Here is an 18495-nt window from a genome sequence, read left to right as displayed (position 1 = left end):
CTGAGTAGTTTATTCATATATGCACATTTCTCTTCCAGTACTTTAAAGGACTTTTTTTTGTCAAGCAGCGACCGGTTTTTTTACTTTATTCAATACATTTTTTTTAGCCGGTTGAAGCAAACTTATCTAACTTATTTATATTAGATCTAGTAAATTTATGATAAATTATCTTTTTATAACCCTTAATCGGATTTGAATTTAAACAATAAAGAGAGAAGAACACTATTTTTGCCACCTTTCACTGACTTTAATTGAGCAGTCATATCTATCATTTGTATGATATACGCTAGCACTCCTTTGGTGTCAGTCAACTTCATTGATGACAATTTTGCCATCAGGGCGCCGGCCAATATCTTATCTAAAGACTCAAATTGCTCATCAATAACCTTCATCAATTCCTTTAACATTTTTGCACTCTAGTATAGACCTACAAATATTAATCGTGATGTGAGATTTGTTGAACATCATATTCAAGTGATTAGATTGCTTCCAACCTTTTGTACAAATCTCAACTGAGATACTAGCATCCATAAATGTTGATGACTTATCTTTATGAAAAGCAAAGAAGAATTTCTCCTTTTAGATTTTTTAATTGTCACCACTCAAATAGGAAAATCCCTTCCCGACCCCCATCAAGAAGTAGAACTAACTAATCCTTAGGTAAAAGATTGAGAAACTCAACAACGCCATTATTCTTGAACAACTTGGAGCAGGCTTTCCTTTTGCACTATTACGGATTTGAAAACAATGAAAAAAAAAATTGGATTTAGTTGTCAACTACTCTTATCAAAAATAGGATTGATGATAGATTCGAGTCATGTACACATGGTTTCACAAAACCAGACAATTCTCTTGATATAAATTAAGCAACTTTTTCATGAAGAAAGTTTGCCTTAGTATGTTCTATTCGATATAGTATTAATAGAAAAATTAGAACCAAGTCATGATATGGATCAACCCCTTATTCTTGCGCCAAAGATCTTACCATTTTCAAAGAAATTGGAGTTACATCTATTTTCTAATTTCATTTAAGACTTCTTACATATTTCCTCGACCCTTTAAAGACCTCGAAATTAAATTTAAGTTAGAATTTTATATTTATAATTGTTTTTGAAGTCGAAAATGTTCCATTTATTCCTAACTAGCATCTTTCAAAAGCATTTTCGCTTCTTCAGTGAATGTCTTGGTAGAAGACATGATTTCCTAAAACTAAGGTTTATTCTTTTTTAAATATGTAACTCAAAGACAAATATCCTTACTTGTCCAATTTCTAAAGAATTAAGATAACCATTTGTTTCGGTATAAAAAGTACTTATCCGTTTTGCCATGATAAGAAAGGTTGATTGGGATTGTTTAAGTAACTCATGTAATACTTCTTGCCAATTGATTATGAGTAGTTTTATTGAGATTAGAAGCAAATTACACAAAAGTTTCTAATTTGGCGATTTGGGCCAATTCCAATTTTAATTTGCCAACAACTTGTTTCATAACTTTAATTTGAGCCACGGATCCTACTTTGGAGACGAAAATCCCTACATTAATAACAGGTCTGACTCCAACATTGAATAGATCAATGGATAATAATATTTGTCCATCTGTAATGACAATCACATCAGTAGGAATATATGGCTAAATGTCTCCCAACTGCGTCTCAACTATTGGTAAAGCAATCACACTTCCTTCATTAAAAATTTATTTTCAACATTTAATTTTGAAATTATTTTCTTATATTTTCTCTTCATTAATTTACATTCAACATATAACTCATTATAAGTATCTTGTAATTCATCAAAAGTATATAAATTTGAATAAATAAAATTAGAGATTACCTCCGGATCTTCAAGAACTATGAAACATGATGTATTTCGGTTGGATTATTACCTTTCATGTATTTCATCCAATTTCTCACATATCTCATTTAAGGTTGAACACTTTGATTCCAAACTAAAATTATGGGAGTCAAAAGCTCCATATAGTAAGCACTTAGCCTTGGCATCATTCATCACCTGTCTCATATAGTTTGCATCATTTAAAAGAATTTCTAACCTTTTCTTTATCACATTCCAAGCTCTAAAATCATAGGCCATTAGGAACACTTTCATCATCATTCTTCATTCACAAAATTTAAATTTATCAAATATAAGAGCTTTGAGGATTTTCTCAACATGTTGAAACCTAAATTGAGCTATAAGATCTTTACTCAAGGTGATTAAACCTACAAAAAAAGACCAAAGCCCTAATACATTTTTTTTAGCCAGTCGAAGCAAACTTATCTAACTTATTTATATTAGAACTAGTAAATTTATGATAAAATAATCTTTTTATAACCTTTAATCGGATTTGAATTTAAACAATAAAGAGAGAAGAACACTATTTTTGCCACCTTTCACTGACTTTTATTGAGCAGTCATATCTATCATTTGTATGATATACGCTAGCACTCCTTTGGTGTCAGTTAACTTCATTGATGACAATTTTGCCATCAGGGCGCCGGCCAATATCTTATCTAAAGACTCAAATTGCTCATCAATAATCTTCATCAATTCCTTAACATTTTTGCACTCAAGTATAGACCTACAAATATTAGTCATAACATGAGATTTTTTGAACATCATATTCAAGCGATTAGATCGCTTCCAACATTTTTTTTTACAAATCTCAACTGGGTATTAGCATCCGTGAATGTTGATGACTCATTTTTATGAAAAGCACAATCAAAGTCTATGCACCCCAAACAAAAAAGAATTTTTCTTTTCAGATTTTATAATTATCACCACTCAAATGGGAAAGTCCCTTCCCTACCTCCATCAAGAAATAGAACTAACTAATCCTTATGCAAAGGAGAAACTCAACAACGCCACTATTCTTGAACAACTTGAAGCCATGCTTTCCTTTTACATTATTATGGATACAAAAATAATGAAAAAAATTGGATTTAATTGTCAACTACTCTTATCAGAAATAGGATTGATTACAAATTCGAGTCATGTACACATGGGTTCATAAAATCATACAATTTTCTCGATCTAAATTAAGCAAGTTTTACACGAAGAAAGTTTGCCTTATTATGTTCTGTTCGATGCAGTATTAATAGAAAAATTAGAACCAAGTCAAGATGATATGGATCAGCCCCTTATTCTTGCACCAAAGATCTTACCATTTTTGAAGAAATTGGAGTTACATCTCTTTTCTAGTTTCATTCAAGAATTCTTACATGTTTCCTTGACCCTTTAAATAGGGGTGAGTAAATGGTCAGTTCGGTCAGTTCGGTTTGAAAAAATCAATAATCGAATTAATCGATTTTTATTTAACAAATAATCGAACCGATCGAATATTATTAAATAATCGATCATAATCGAATCGACTAAAATCGATTCGGTTCGATCGGTTCGATTAAATAACTGATTATTTTTATCATTTTTCTTCCTATTATGAATAATTATTTAACCACAAATTCAATTCAATAAAATTCAAACTCTAGTATCATTCAAACTAAATTACTAAAAAATTTAATAATTTCAACAATATTTTACAAAAAAATAAATAAATAAAAATATTTATCTCAATTTTTTTAATTTTTAATTATTAAAAAGTCGGTTAATTCAGTCAGTGCGGTTATCAATTTTAAAAACCGAAAACCGACCGAATTAACCAATTTAATCAATTTAAAAAATCGATTATAACTAAAATCGAATAAACCGAATCGATTCAACAGAATTCACTCAGTTTTAGTCGGTCTAGTCGGTTCAAACCGACTTTTGCTCACCCCTACCTTTAAAGACCTCGAAATTAAATTTAAGTAAGTTAGAATTTTATATTTATAATTGTTTTTGAAGTAAAAAAAATTCCATTTGTTCTTGAATAGCGTCTTTCAAAAGCATTTTCATTTCCTTAGTGAATGTCTTGGTGGAAGACATGATTTTCTAAAACTAAGGTTTATTTGTTTTTAAGTATGTAACTCAACGACAAATTTCTTTACTTGTCCAATTTCTAATAAATCAAGATAACCATTCATTCTGGTATCAATAGTATTTATCTCTTTTGCCACGGTAAGAGGGGCTAATTAGGATTGTTTAAACAACTCACATAATACTTCTTGCCAATTGATTATGAGTAGCTTTATTGAAATTAGAAGCAAATTACACAAAAGTTTTTAATTTGACGAATTGGGCCAATTCCAATTTTAATTTACCAATGACTTGTTTCATAACTTTAATTTAAGCCACAGATCTTACTCTGGAGACAAAAATCCTGACATTAATAGCAGGTCTGACTCTAGCATTGAATAGATCAATAGATAATAATATTTGTCCATCTGTAATGAAAATCACATTAGTAGGAATATATGCCTAAATGTCTCCCAACTTGGTTTCAACTATTGATAAAACAATCACTTTCTTCATCAAAAAATCATTTTTAACATTCAATTTTAAAATCATTTTCTTATATTTCCTCTTCATTGATTCACATTCAACATATAGCTCATTATAAGCATCTTGCAATTCATCAAAAGTATATGAATTTGAATCAATAGAATTAAAGATTAGCTTCGGATCTTTAATAGCCATAAGACATAATACATTTCGGTTGGATTGTTGTCTTTCATATATTTCATCCAACTTCTATATCTCATTTGAGGTTGAAAACTTTGATACTAAGTTGAAGTTGTGGGAGTCAAGAGCTTCATATAGTAAGCACTTGGCTTTGGTAACATCAATCACTTACCTTATGTAGTTTGCATCATTTAAAAGAATTTCAAGCCCTTTTTTTATCAAATTTCAAACTTTAAAATCTTGAGCCATCAAGAACACCGTTATCCTCATTCTTCATTCACAAAATTCAAATTTATTAAACATAGGAGCTTTAAGGACTTCCTTACCATCTTAGAACCTAAATTGAGCCATAAGATCTTTACTCAAAGTGGTTAAACCTACAAAAAGATACTAAAGCTTGATACTAATTATTAGTTTTTTAGAAGAGATGGTGAACCAAGGGAGTGAATTGGATTTCTTTAAATTCTTCTCAAACAATAATTTCAGAATAATTGAATGAAAAATTAAATCAATAAACACTTTTGATGAAAATATGATATAATCAATAACAACTAATGAACCTAGAATTAAATATAAATAAGGGAGTAAATTAGATTTCTCTAAATTCTTCTCAAACAATAATTTCAAGATAATTGAATGAAATATTAAATCAATAAATACTTTTGATGAAAATATGATATAATCAATAACAACTAATGAACCTAGAATTAAATATAAAACAACAATAAATGTAAGGAGATAGGGATAGAGAAATCAAGCACAATGATTTATAGATATTTGATTTTTCTCTACAAGGCACATACGTCTTCTCTTCTTGGTTATCCATACCGAGGCTTTAATCCATTAATTGAAGAAAAACTCTTACAAGATACATCTTAAAGCTTAGATAGTAATCTCTACCCTTACAACATCAATAGGATACCTCACTTCTTGCTTAAATGATAACCCAAATAATTTTTTTCAAACTAAAATACCTCTCAAGGTTGAGTGTTTACCTAATGAAGTATAAAGAAATTTGATAAATGAAACACAACAATATTTTGGATACAAGAAATACAGAGGATATTGAATTTAAGCTTTAAAACTCTTGATTTTTTTGAAAAAATAAAAATAAAACTTGTCTGATCTTGCTTTCTTAATCCATCAACTTTCTTAGTATGTTTGAATGTCAAATTTATAGAAGAATTGAAGAACTAGCCATTAGGGATGGTTTGGAGTTGAAAAAAAAATGTTGAAGCTGGAAAACCTAGCCATGAGAGCTTTTCTGGGTATTGGAGATCGATCTCGTGCCTTATCCGATCAATCCCTTCTTATAAGGGATCGATCCTTTTTGGTGTTTTTTAAATTTATTTTATTTTTGTAAGAAAAATCAATCGATCTATTACAATAGGGGATTGATTGATTTAGCCAAGGGATCGATCCTGTAACCCCGGGGATCAATCCAGTCAAGCTAGGTAGTTGTTTTTTGTTTTACACTCTACTCACTAATTTGATCATATCTTGAGTTATACAATTCCAAATCAAAAACTGCTTAAAGATTTAGAAACTAGACTTAAAAGGCTTTTTATTCATATAAAATTTATCACCTAATTCATTATATACAAATTAGATGTGAATTTTCAAAACTACTCTTGATGCAGTCTTTAGACAATTGCAAAATGTTGAGTAAAAATTTAAAATCTCTTCTTAAAAAATTTAGATTTTTATGTTGTTTGATCCATTAGAAAGTAGACTCAAAGAGTTTTCCAACCATATAAAATTTAAATGTTAAAACTTTGTGAATTAATACAGAAAAATAAAACAAGCTCAATGTTGAAAAACTTTGTTCTTGTAAAACAACTTTCTTAAGTTAATCTATTTCTCAAAACCAATATTATCAAAATTATATTGAGTCCATAATATATAGATTCATTTTAAAAACAACAGTTGGACTTTCATTTAAACTCAAATAAATAATATTTAAAAATACTTTTGATTTAAGAAAAATGAAAATATAAAGAAAGGTTTGTTTAAACTTTAAAAATCATATTATTTATTTAATACCAAAATAATAAAAGTTAAAAACGTGTACTAAATAAATATTTTTCAAAATCTTAATCAAACTTATTTAGCTTAATATTTTATCATTCAAAATAAAAATCAATTCAAAGCTAACACTCTTAGGACCTCAAGCGCTACCAACTCTCCCAAAAGCAATTATTGTTAGGAATGCGCATATCCTAGCTTTATAGTTGACCCAGCACACAAAAGCGCTTATGGCGTTCAAGCAACACATAAAGTTGTTGGACGTAACCAACCTCCAATCTTCCATCTAGCAACACCACTAAGACTCGAACCCATAACCTTGGCTCTAATATCACTTTTAGGACCTTAGGTGCTACCAACTCTCCCAAAAGTAATTACTATTGAAAGGTGCATACCCTAGCCTAGTGCATTTAGCACACACAAAAGCTTGCAGCGTTTGAGCACGTGGAGTTAATGAACGCACCCAACTTTCAATCTGCCAACACATATTTTATTGCATATTTTATATATATTTTAATAAACTTGCTACTTATCTTCTTTATATTATATTTCTTCATTACTCATTTTAATTTTATCTTAATCACCTAATTATGCAACAATTATTATTATTAAAAATTTTCAAGGGAACAAAGCAAATAAAATTCTTTTATTGAATTTTTTTCTAAATACTCCAATATTTTTGTTGTATTTAAAAAAAAAAAAATTTCTCACCTAAGGATTTTTTAGAAATCTCTACTCAGACTTCCTTAAAATCTCATCTTTATAAATTTCGTTTACTTTTCTTTCCTCTTATTTAATTTTTATTCTAACTCTAATTTTAATTATTATTTATTGATTTTTTTAATTTTTTTAAAAAATACAATAGTTAATCATAATATTCATGTATCATTATATTAATTTCATCACTAAAAGCATAATTATATATTATTTCATCAACATTTAATAAAAATCTTTTGTATTGAATATTTTTTCTAAAATACTTTGGTATTATTTTTTTAAAAAAAATATTTTCACATAGGGAGTTTAAGGAATCACTACTCGAATTTTCTTAAAATCTCATTTTCGGAGATTTTCGTTATTATTATTATTATTATTATTATTATTATTATTGTTGTTGTTGTTGTTGTTGTTGTTGTTGTTGTTATTGTTATATGAAGCTAGCGTATATAAAAAATATATCGAATCAAAAATAACGTACAACGTAAAAAAAATAAATTGCATAGAACTAAATTTAACACAAAGGTTCAAACAACACAAATATCATAATATATGAGATTTAAGCCTAAATTAAACTCAATAACATAAAAAAATGAACATATATAATATAAAAAATAACTATACTAAATGATCTAGTAACCTATAAAATCTAGAATAAAAAACATGAGCGGTGGGATCTTGAAATAATGGTTTAGTTTTTTTGGCTTTCTTTCCCCCTTTATGCTATTACCATGCAGGATAAAAAAATGAAAGCTTTAAGCTTTCTTATGATGTTCACGATGGGGATTTTTTTTTTTAAAGCTTAAATTGAACTTAAAAAAACCATAAAAGAGATGAACATAAATGAAAGACAAATGTAATAGATCATTTATTAGCCTATATAAAACTTAAGACAAGACATAAGAGATAGGGTCTCGAAGTGATGACTTAATTTAAAAAAAATTTTTTCTCACCATGTAAATGAATGACTAGGCATGAAAGTTTTGAGCTTTCCTCTCCATAAGCAAAGGACCAATAAAGCAATCAGATGCCGTGGAGAAAGGAAAGCAAACAAACAAGGCAACAAACACAGAAGTGATGGAGCTTTATGCTCCTGTGTACCTTATCCATACAGAAAAGATTAGAATGAAATGATGAAACAAGATTCAAGACCCTGCTTCTTTTACGCTGCTTCCTTCCCCTACTTCGGAAGCCATTTTACAGTTTATGTTTTATTTAAACATGGACCACATTGCAAACACAAGAGCACCAGAAACAAGAATGACATGCCATGAAATCTCAAATTTGTGAACAGCCAACAAGATAACTTTGGAACCTGCCTTCATGCAATATCCAGTGAATCACGAAAAAACAAAGCAGTAAGACTCCCCACAAGCAGCCCATATGCAAAACAAAACAACACAAATGCAGGAGGAGAGAACCATAAACTATGAAAGAAAGAAATTTTAACCTTCGAACAAGAGAAACGAATAAAACAGAACGAGGCAAAGGGCCGAGGAATCCACTTTGCTTTATTTGCTATGTAGTTTTATTATTATTTTTTTAGTTTTTCTTTTTCTTTACTGGGCTTTACCAGTTTTTCTTTCAACTCAACAGCTCATGTCTTTTAATACTTTTCATTCTTCAAGTGAAGTAGATATGGAAAAGTAAAACTATATTTTGTTCTTTAGATTTTTTTTTTTATAGAAGCATGACAGCTTTGAAGTTAAATGAACTAACCAAGAAAAGTGAAAGTCCCACCTGTTTCAGCAAGCTATTCTCTTTCTTTCTTTTTTTTTTTTACAAAGCTTCCACCTTCTTCCTTCTTGATTCCCTCCTTTACCTTTTCCAAACCTTGTTTCTCTACAGAAAATTCCCAGGTGCTCCTCAAGCTTTCTTTCTTTTATTTTTCTTTACATTAGCTTTCTAGAAACCTTCCATTTTTTACTCTCATTTTGCTGTTTGAAATTTTTTTTTTGGTTACCCGAAAACTCTCTTTTTTCCTACTCTTTTCTTTCGGTAACCTTCCAGTTATACACATCAAGCCTCCAGCCTTCTTCCTCAAGCTTTAAAGGTTTTTGTTTTCTTCTTCATGCTCCATTACCCTATTATCAAACCACTAACTTTTAGCTTCTTTTGTTGCAGGTGGTCATGCCAAGAGCTCTAACTTGTCCCACGCTGAGGCTGTCTCTTTGTTCAAAAATAGCAATCTCACTCCTCTACTTTCTTTTTTCCATTTGTGTTTTGCCATTGAACCCATCTATAGCCTTAACGTGACTTCCTCCTTCCTCATTTTTTTTTTTTAATGGTTTAGGCTTCCAAACATAGGGGTCCCTTCTTTTCCATTTTTTGCTTTGGGCCTTCTTTTAATGTTCGGTTCAAGCTTAAGGTTTGTTTTGGTGTGGATATTTCTTATTTAGGCCATTAATGGTCTATCTAACGGATCTCCTGAAACAGGCCGTAAAAAAAGGCTCGGTTTGGATAGATTTAGACTCCATTTTAAGGTTTTTGAGCTTCTTCATGGGCCTTACAATGAGCTTTCAGAGGAATAGTAAAATGGGCTCTAAAAATAGTGGTTACCGGGCCGTTAATATGTTAGTCCACACACAAGAACAAATTCGGATCTGTAATATTAAAATATTTCAATGTCTAAATTTATATTCTTTATAAAAAATTATTTTAATTCAAAATGGATAAAAGACTAGTATTAATTGAATTTAATATTCAAATATCGTCTTTATCCTTAAATTTCGTACCGTCGTCATGGGTTGAAAGGAATAATGGAACTCCGATGCTGCTGGTTTAACTGTTTACCAATGCCTTTTGGACTAAAGTGGCAAAAATTGAACCGTCCATTTGTCACCTCCCCTATGGATACTTGTTTTGTTATTTTATAGACCATCCAATATCAGAACAAAATTCAAATTCGATTCTTTGCTTCTTTGAAAAAGTAAGACACATATACTTGTCAGTTACATTTTGAAAATCGAAATAAATTTTATTTTTCCAGTTATTATTACTGTTTTTTTTTTTTTAATTATGCTCCAGTAAAACTATTTCTATTGCAGATAACTTCAATGGGTGGGGGCCTGATTGAATCTGTATCTGTAGCCGAAACCAGCAAGGCAAAGGAGTTGTTCTGATCCAATGAGATTCTATATCTGGGGAACACGTGAGGCTGCAACAATAATTTTTATCAACAGAGGCCAAACGCCAAGTAAATGGAACACGAGAGAGAGAGAGAGAGAGAGATGTTATGTTCTCTTCTCGGTGGTCCTTTAAACTCCCTGATAGACGGGTTCAGACGCGAGACATCAACATCAAAAATTGCAGGGCCCCCTTTGAAGTTACACCATCGGTTGCCTCACCCTCACTCCAAAGCTTAATGCTATTATAATTGTTCACCGTGGAATTCGACCTACCTTTGTCCATTCATTACGTCTAAACCCAGCAGCTGCACTTTCCCTTGCCTCATAAAAGTTTTCCATCTTCTTCATTTGAGGTAACGATGGAACCATTTTGTTTTCTTCTATACATGCAAAAATATAATTTTTTTAATATAAAAAATTATAAATATTAAAATTTAAATTTAAATTTTAAATTTCTTAAATTTCAAATATTATATAGTCTACTAAATTAAGTTTTGAATTTAAATAGGTTATTTTTATAAGTTACATAAATAATTTAATTATGATTAATATTCTCCAAATAAAAATATAATTAAATATTCAGTCATATCAGCTTTAAATTTTTAATTAGTCAACTTCCTTATAAGTCATGTAACTCTATATTTTTAATGAAGAGCTTCTCGATTATTCTTTTTTATTACCTCTTAGTATTATTTTATATTTTATCAAATGACATCATTAGTTTCACATGATAATGATAACATGACCAATATTTTGTAGTTTATAAGGGCAGATAAAAAAACGTGCTACTATAATTTACAGATTTAATATAAATAACTGTCATACCAATCAAGAAGTTTATAGAAAAATAATCAAATTGTGCAATTGAACATTTTATTTAATAATTAGGGTTCATTCTTAATAATTATATAATATAATAATAGAGTGTTTGATTATTAATTTTAATAATCAAAATTTAATTTTTAATAATTTTAAATACAAAAATAACATTTAATTTGATAATAAATATATAAAAATTGAATTCCAATCACATTTCTAATATATTATCATACATGACTGTATTTAGATGAGGACTATGTAGGTACATTTTTTCTTCTCAAAAATAATTTTCTTCTAAAAACGAGTAATTAATTAGAGAAAAAAAAAAAAGAGAAATCCCCATTTTGAAAAATTCAACTAAGGATAATTTCATAATAATACTAATGAGATATACGTTTTACTATTCATGAAATTCTTTTTGGAATTTATATGAGGAAGTACGAAAAAATCTTAAAATTTGAACTTTGAATCCAATTTCTCTTCTAACTTTCTAAGCAAGCTTGAGTTAATTCAGTATTTTTATTTCGAGACTTAACTTAATTGTTTAATACAGTGATTAGATCTCAATATTTGTTTTTTTTTTTTTCAAAATATGACTTACATTATATAAAATAAAATAAAATCAACCATTATTAAATTTTAACTTTTCATATTTTTTTTCTTTCCTCTCAAACAATGTCTTGCACGTTATACAAACCAAAATAAAATATAAGAGAAGTGTTAAATTCATGAAGCTTTAGTCTTTTTGGTACATAAACATATATATATATATATATATATATATATGTATACATTACTAATTATTCTTCCAATATTGAGCTCCGTGTGAATAGGGATATAAATGATACATTAATTTTAATAATTTTTTCGGATTCAATTCGAATAAAATTTAAATTTTATTTTATTATTATCGAGTCAAGCTCGAGTATTCTTATATCCGACTCGAATAACTTGCGAGCCTAATCGAGTTTTTATATTTAAAATTTTTTTATTATTTTAATTAATAAAATATCTCGAATTCGAGTTCGAATTCAAGTACAAATAATCAACTTTTGTCGAATATAAGAATCGAGCTTATTTTAACATTACTAATTATTTTTCCAATATTGAGCTCCGTGTGAAAAGGGATATAAATGATACATTAATTTTAACAATTTATTCGGATTCAATTCGAATAAAATTTGAATTTTATTTTATTATTATCGAGTCAAGCTCGAGTATTCTTATATCCGACTCAAATAGCTTGCGAGCCTAATCGAGTTTTTATATTTAAATTTTTTTTATTATTTTAATTAATAAAATATCTCGAATTCGAGTTCGAATTCAAGTACAAATAATAAACTCTTGTCGAATATAAGAATCGAGCTTATTTTAACATTACTAATTATTCTTCCAATATTGAGCTCCGTGTGAATAGGGATATAAATGATACATTAATTTTAACAATTTATTCGGATACAATTCGAATAAAATTTGAATTTTATTTTATTATTATCGAGTCAAGCTCGAGTATTCTTATATCCGACTCGAATAGCTTGCGAGCCTAATCGAGTTTTTATATTAAAATTTTTTTATTATTTTAATTAATAAAATATCTCGAATTCGAATTCGAATTCAAGTATAAATAATCAACTCTTGTCGAATATAAGAATCGAGCTTATTTTAACATATTAATCGAGCTTAATCGAGCGAGTTCGAGTAGTTTGATTTCGATCACGAATCGAACTCGAGCTAAAAAAATAAAACTCGATCGAGTTCAAGTCGAGTATCAAACCTTGAGTTAAGAGCTGAACTCGAACTCGAACTTTTCACTGTATCAACTCGATTCGACTTGATTATACCTCTACGTGTAAATAGCCAAATTTTGATAAAATTTTAAGGAAAAGTTCATAAAGTACCCGATTAAAGTTAATTTAATAAAAATTAACAATAATTAGTAGTTATTAAAATTACCGTACAACTAAATGACTCGATAATACGTAGAAACAATTGGTTAAACACATTATCTAAGTATAAAATAGGAATAATATTATGAACAGTTTCTAAATTATAATAAAATGTTAAATAAAATATTTGAATTTTAAAATTTTTTAATGTGATATATTTAAATTATAAATTTATTAATTAATATAATATTTGAATAATTATTTATCTGTTTTGTGTCATTATTTAAAATTAAATATATTAAATATAAGTATCATATTTATTAATAAATTTATAATTCAGATATATATTATTTTTAAAAAATTTTAAAATTCAAATATTTCATCAAATGTTTAACTATAATCAATAACTATTCATAAAAATATAAAATATGATCTAATTATTGAAAGCGAAAACCTTGTTATAATTTGTAATTAAAAATCATTTATTTATAGTAAAAGTTATTATAATTACTTGAATTTTTGTACATAACCAACAAGTAGCAACCTTAATTTATTTTTTTCAATCTTTAAATAAGATGTTAGTGTTTTTTTTTTTCTTTTCATGTGATTTGAAAGAAAGAGAGATGGGAACTCAAATTTTTGAATATGAGATACAAAGCAAAATACCAAATGCTGTGACACAAATAGGATTTTAAATTTTTCAAAAATTTAGATAGTATTTGATTAATAGAATCATTTTTGTTTTCATTTTTAAGTATAAAAAAAATAAGTGGAAACATGTTTGATAATTGAAAATAAAAATAAAATTTTAAAAAACAAAAAAAAATTGAAATATAAAAACAAAAAAAAAGATATTTTCAATTGTAAAAATAAAGGATATATTTTTTTTTTTAAGTTTTGCAAGTTACTATATTTAAACATTTTTAATGTCATTAATTAATAAGTATATATTATATTTATAATTAAATGATTTTAATAGTAATATTATTGAACATTTTATTTATTTTCTTATTTTCACATTTTAAAAAAAGTTTTTTATTTTTGTTTATCAAATATATTTTTATAAAAAATAAAAATAAGAATTTATTTTTTTCAAAACAAACGAAACCTTAATTTTTATCCGTGAAAATAAATTTTTTTTTTTTTAAAAAATGTCTTTCTCCGTGGAATCAGCATCAACGTGTCTCACAGCCGGTGGAAATGCGCACTTTTTAAGTTTTTGTCGTTGACTCATTGTAATCCTCAAACATGATAGAAGTTCACTGTTTTTTTAGATCTAGACTGGATATAGATTTGATTATTTTGGATTCAATTATTTTATATAAAAATTTTGGATAAATTTAAATTTAAATTATTTTAAATTTAAATTTTTTGATTTTAGTATTCAAATTATTCAAGTTCATACATCAATTTCGAATTATTTTAAATTTAATTTATTAAGTTTTAATATCAAAACAACATTATTTTAGATTATTTTGAATTGTTTAAATTTAAATAATTTTAGATTTTGAATAGTTTTAACTTCGAATTGATGATTTTTTTTTTATTAAATCAATTTAAATTTAGATGAGTTGAATTAGTTTTTACTGTTTATAGATCAAATCCGTTTTCAATTTCGACGGCTGTAAATGGAACATTAACAGGCATTTAATTTAAAAGTTTGTTTTTCGCTTGAGAACTAATTTTAAACTTTAAATAAAAGTCGCTTTCAACATTTTCATCCACATGCAGAGCATTTTGCAAATCAACCTAGCTAGCTTTTTATGTTACCAACAAATAATTAATTTAATCAATTAAAATTATTTTTTTTTACGAAAAAATTTTAAATTCGAATTTTGTTAATGATTATTTGTTGAAATTATCTCAAATATATAACTTATAATTATTTATCTTAAACTGTCAGATACGATATATTTTATTTTAATTTAAAAAACTGAACAACTTATCTATTATCAAATTTTTTCTTACAAAAAAAAAACTTTTTGTGTTACGGGTCAAAATTTAATTTTTAAATTAGTGAAATTTCAAAATTTAGGCATAAATTTATTTGATCTTTTAAATCAATTTAATTATTACGATTTTATATTTTTATAAGATATTATTCAATTTGATTTCTTTAATTTTATAGTTTTATCTTATAAAAAGTATTTCATAAGAAAAATATGATGTGAACTCATATATTCAAAAATTAATTTTAATACACAGTTGATGTAAATTTATGACTTTTTTTTTAAGATTGAGATATCTTCTTTCACTTTAATGAAAATCTATCGTCCTCATGACACTTCACTTGTATCATTAGAGCTGGTTCCGATATTATTTATTACAAATTGAAACTCAACTTTCAGATTCGTATTATTTCAAAACTTGAATATAGATTTATTTGACATATTAGATTAATTGTACTGTCATAATTCATACTTTTATAAGACATTATTTACTTTTATCTTTTTAATTTCATGATTTTATCTCATAAAAAATATTTTATAAAAAAAAATATATAAATTTATATATCTCAAAATTAATTTTAATATACAAATAATATAAAATTTATGACTTTTTTTTTAAGAGCGTGACACTAGCGGCTAGCTAAGGAAATTGCCAAGGAACAGCTAAATTCAACGCTGGCCTTCAAATTTTCTGGCTCTCTTTCTCCTTTAATGTAAAAAAAATAAAGAAGCAAATGTTAACCAATTAACAGGCTAGCTAATGTACTCACCATTTTTTTTTTGCATTTCAGCCACAAAATTGGTGACTGGGTCTACTTTGTTCTCTCGACAAGATGTTACAAAGTAATTTCCTAGGCATCTTCGTTGGCTGCCCCAAAAGGAGGCAGAAGACAACTTGAATATTTTGGTCATCATCTCATTCTCTGACCTTTTGCATCATTTTGTCCTATTTACTTTTAAGTTGGAATTTAAATTATTTTTCTTCAATGCATTTTAACTATTAGAATATTGCAATATTTATTAATTACTTGTTTATTTGTTTCCATTCTTTTTTTTTTCAATTTTCATCAAATTAGTCCCTTCTATTTCTTTCTTTTTTTTTTTCAAGTTTGCCATTGTAAACTTTTGTTCCATTCCATGGTAAAATTAGATTAACTTAAAATTCATTTTTTTTCTACTTAAGTATATGATTTGAAACTTGAAAATCGAATGTATGACGTCTTATTAATCTTATTTATAGAGTCTAAAGCCGATAGATGAAATGATTTATATATATATATATATATATATGAAACAAATTCTTTCCATCTCTATTTTTTAAAAGCTATTAGTAAAATTTTTACAAAAGATTATATACTATTTTTTTTATAATATGATTAATAGTATCTCAAACTTTGTCCGAATTTTTTTTTATATTTTTATTAAGTATCTAATTTAAAATTAATTAGTTATAAGTGGAAGAGTCCAATTTTAATATAAGACTACAAAAATATAAATTTACATGAAATTACATATTTATTAGATGTGAAATAATATCACACTAACAAGTTTTATCACTTTAAACAGAGATAGAAAAAACTTATTATGTGATAAATTTAAAAATATTAACAAAAAATTTTTTTAACTCTGATACTATATTAAATATTTAACTTAAAATTAATTTAATGCAAGTAAATAAATTTAACTTGAATATAAAATTATAAAAAATTTAATATTTATTAATTATGAGATAATACTACACTAATAATTCTTAAAGACACACCTTTTCATATTAATTTAGTATATTTAAAATTTTACTTTTGAAATGCTTGGATGGTATCCTGGTCAAGAAAAAAAAATACTTATTACTTTACCATTTAAATCAATCTTTGTAGGACAAAAGGTTATACTATGATTTATGAAAATGATTGCCTTATCTCATGCAACCATGATATGTTAGAATTGCAATTGGGCAGCTGAAGAGGAAACGGTAGTTGAAGATGGTAATAATTAAAGCTGTAGAAAACAGACAAGATACCTATATCATGCTGCTTTTGTGGCTATAATGAAACACTACAAAATGTCCACTATTTGAACCGTGTAATAAGGAAGCAGTGACTCTACCAAAATAATATGTATTAATAAGTGATTAATTTAATAGATTAAATTTATCTTTTTAGATTAATTTTATTAGTGATTATTTATTTGGATTATTTTGAATATATGATTTATAATTATTTATATTAAATTATCAGATACGATATATATTTTTTTATTTAAAGAATTAAAAATTTATTTATCTTCAGATTATTTAAAAAAAAAAGTAATAAATGCAAATAATATGATGAGGAAAAATGATTATAAAGCTACAGTGATATTAATGTAATATCATTGATGGGGATGGAAAATAACTAGATTGCTACTTGCTGCCAAACACCATTATTATCATGTTATATAAGTTCAACTATTACATATCAACTTTTATTTTTAAAATTTTGAGTTTAAATTTTAAAATAAATATTATTATATCTTAATAGTTTTTTTATAATTATAATTATAAGTTATAATCATAATTAAATAATATTACATTTATACGTAAAAAATTATTAAATAATCAATAAATTATAATATAATTAAATAAAATTAATATAAAATTAAATCAAACTTACACAAACTTGAATTTAAAACTTTAGCCTTCAAATTTTTTCTCTACCGATAAATCAAAATCTTATTAACTGTTATATCTTAAGGGTTCAATTGACGTAACAAGTAAACCAATAGAATCATGTTACCTCGTCTGATTTAAGGTTACAGAGTGGTAGTTAAGTGGGCTAGATTAACCCTCGTTGATTCTAATCGACCTTCGTCGACGGCCTTTGACGACGGTGGAAAAAGAAGAGACGAGAGAGGAAGAGAGGAAAAAAAAGAGATGAGAGAAAATAAAAAAAAAATTTTTAAAAACGTTTTTTTCAACATATTAACTGTTTGATGGTTTCATGTGTGATTCAGGTGTAATTCATGTGGCATCAATTAATATTTCACATTAAATTAAGAAAAAAATATTTTGATAATCAAGATCAAAATGAAAGTTTTTAAAAATTAAAGGTTAAAATAAACTTTTGTCCAAAATTTAACCAAAGAACTCAATTAAAAAAGATTAAAATATTTTTAAAAACACTTAAATTATTATATTTTTTTATATCTAAATAAATTTTTATCTTCTAATTTGTATTTATATAAGTTTTTATTTTAAATAAAAAATTGATCCATGTTAATAATTTATTTAAATACATATTAAATTAAAAATTTATTTAGATATGAACTAAAAATTAAAATTTTATTTGAATACAATAAAAATATAAAAAATTATTTAATTAAAAAATCAATGTTAGGAAAGACAAATTTTGTAATTTTAGCAATTAAAAACAAGTTTTTTAAC

The 18495-nt window shown here is 26.3% G+C and overlaps 1 protein-coding gene across 1 annotated transcript; it reads right to left on the bottom strand.

The window, feature by feature from the left end:
* Positions 1–3929: 3929 nt before the first annotated feature.
* LOC111300195 (ATP synthase subunit alpha, chloroplastic) lies at positions 3930–9397 on the bottom strand. The gene is given in 4 exon segments (XM_089746798.1): positions 3930–3958; positions 3961–4097; positions 4099–4393; positions 8464–9397. Coding segments are annotated over 4 exon segments (489 nt in total). The 5' UTR covers positions 8492–9397.
* Positions 9398–18495: the final 9098 nt, after the last annotated feature.

The sequence above is a fragment of the Durio zibethinus genome, chromosome 18, assembly GCF_047325235.1.
Source record: "Durio zibethinus cultivar Kanyao isolate XHJ-2024 chromosome 18, ASM4732523v1, whole genome shotgun sequence".
Classification (NCBI taxonomy): Eukaryota; Viridiplantae; Streptophyta; class Magnoliopsida; order Malvales; family Malvaceae; genus Durio; species Durio zibethinus.
This window is presented reverse-complemented; position numbering and strand designations above follow the sequence as displayed.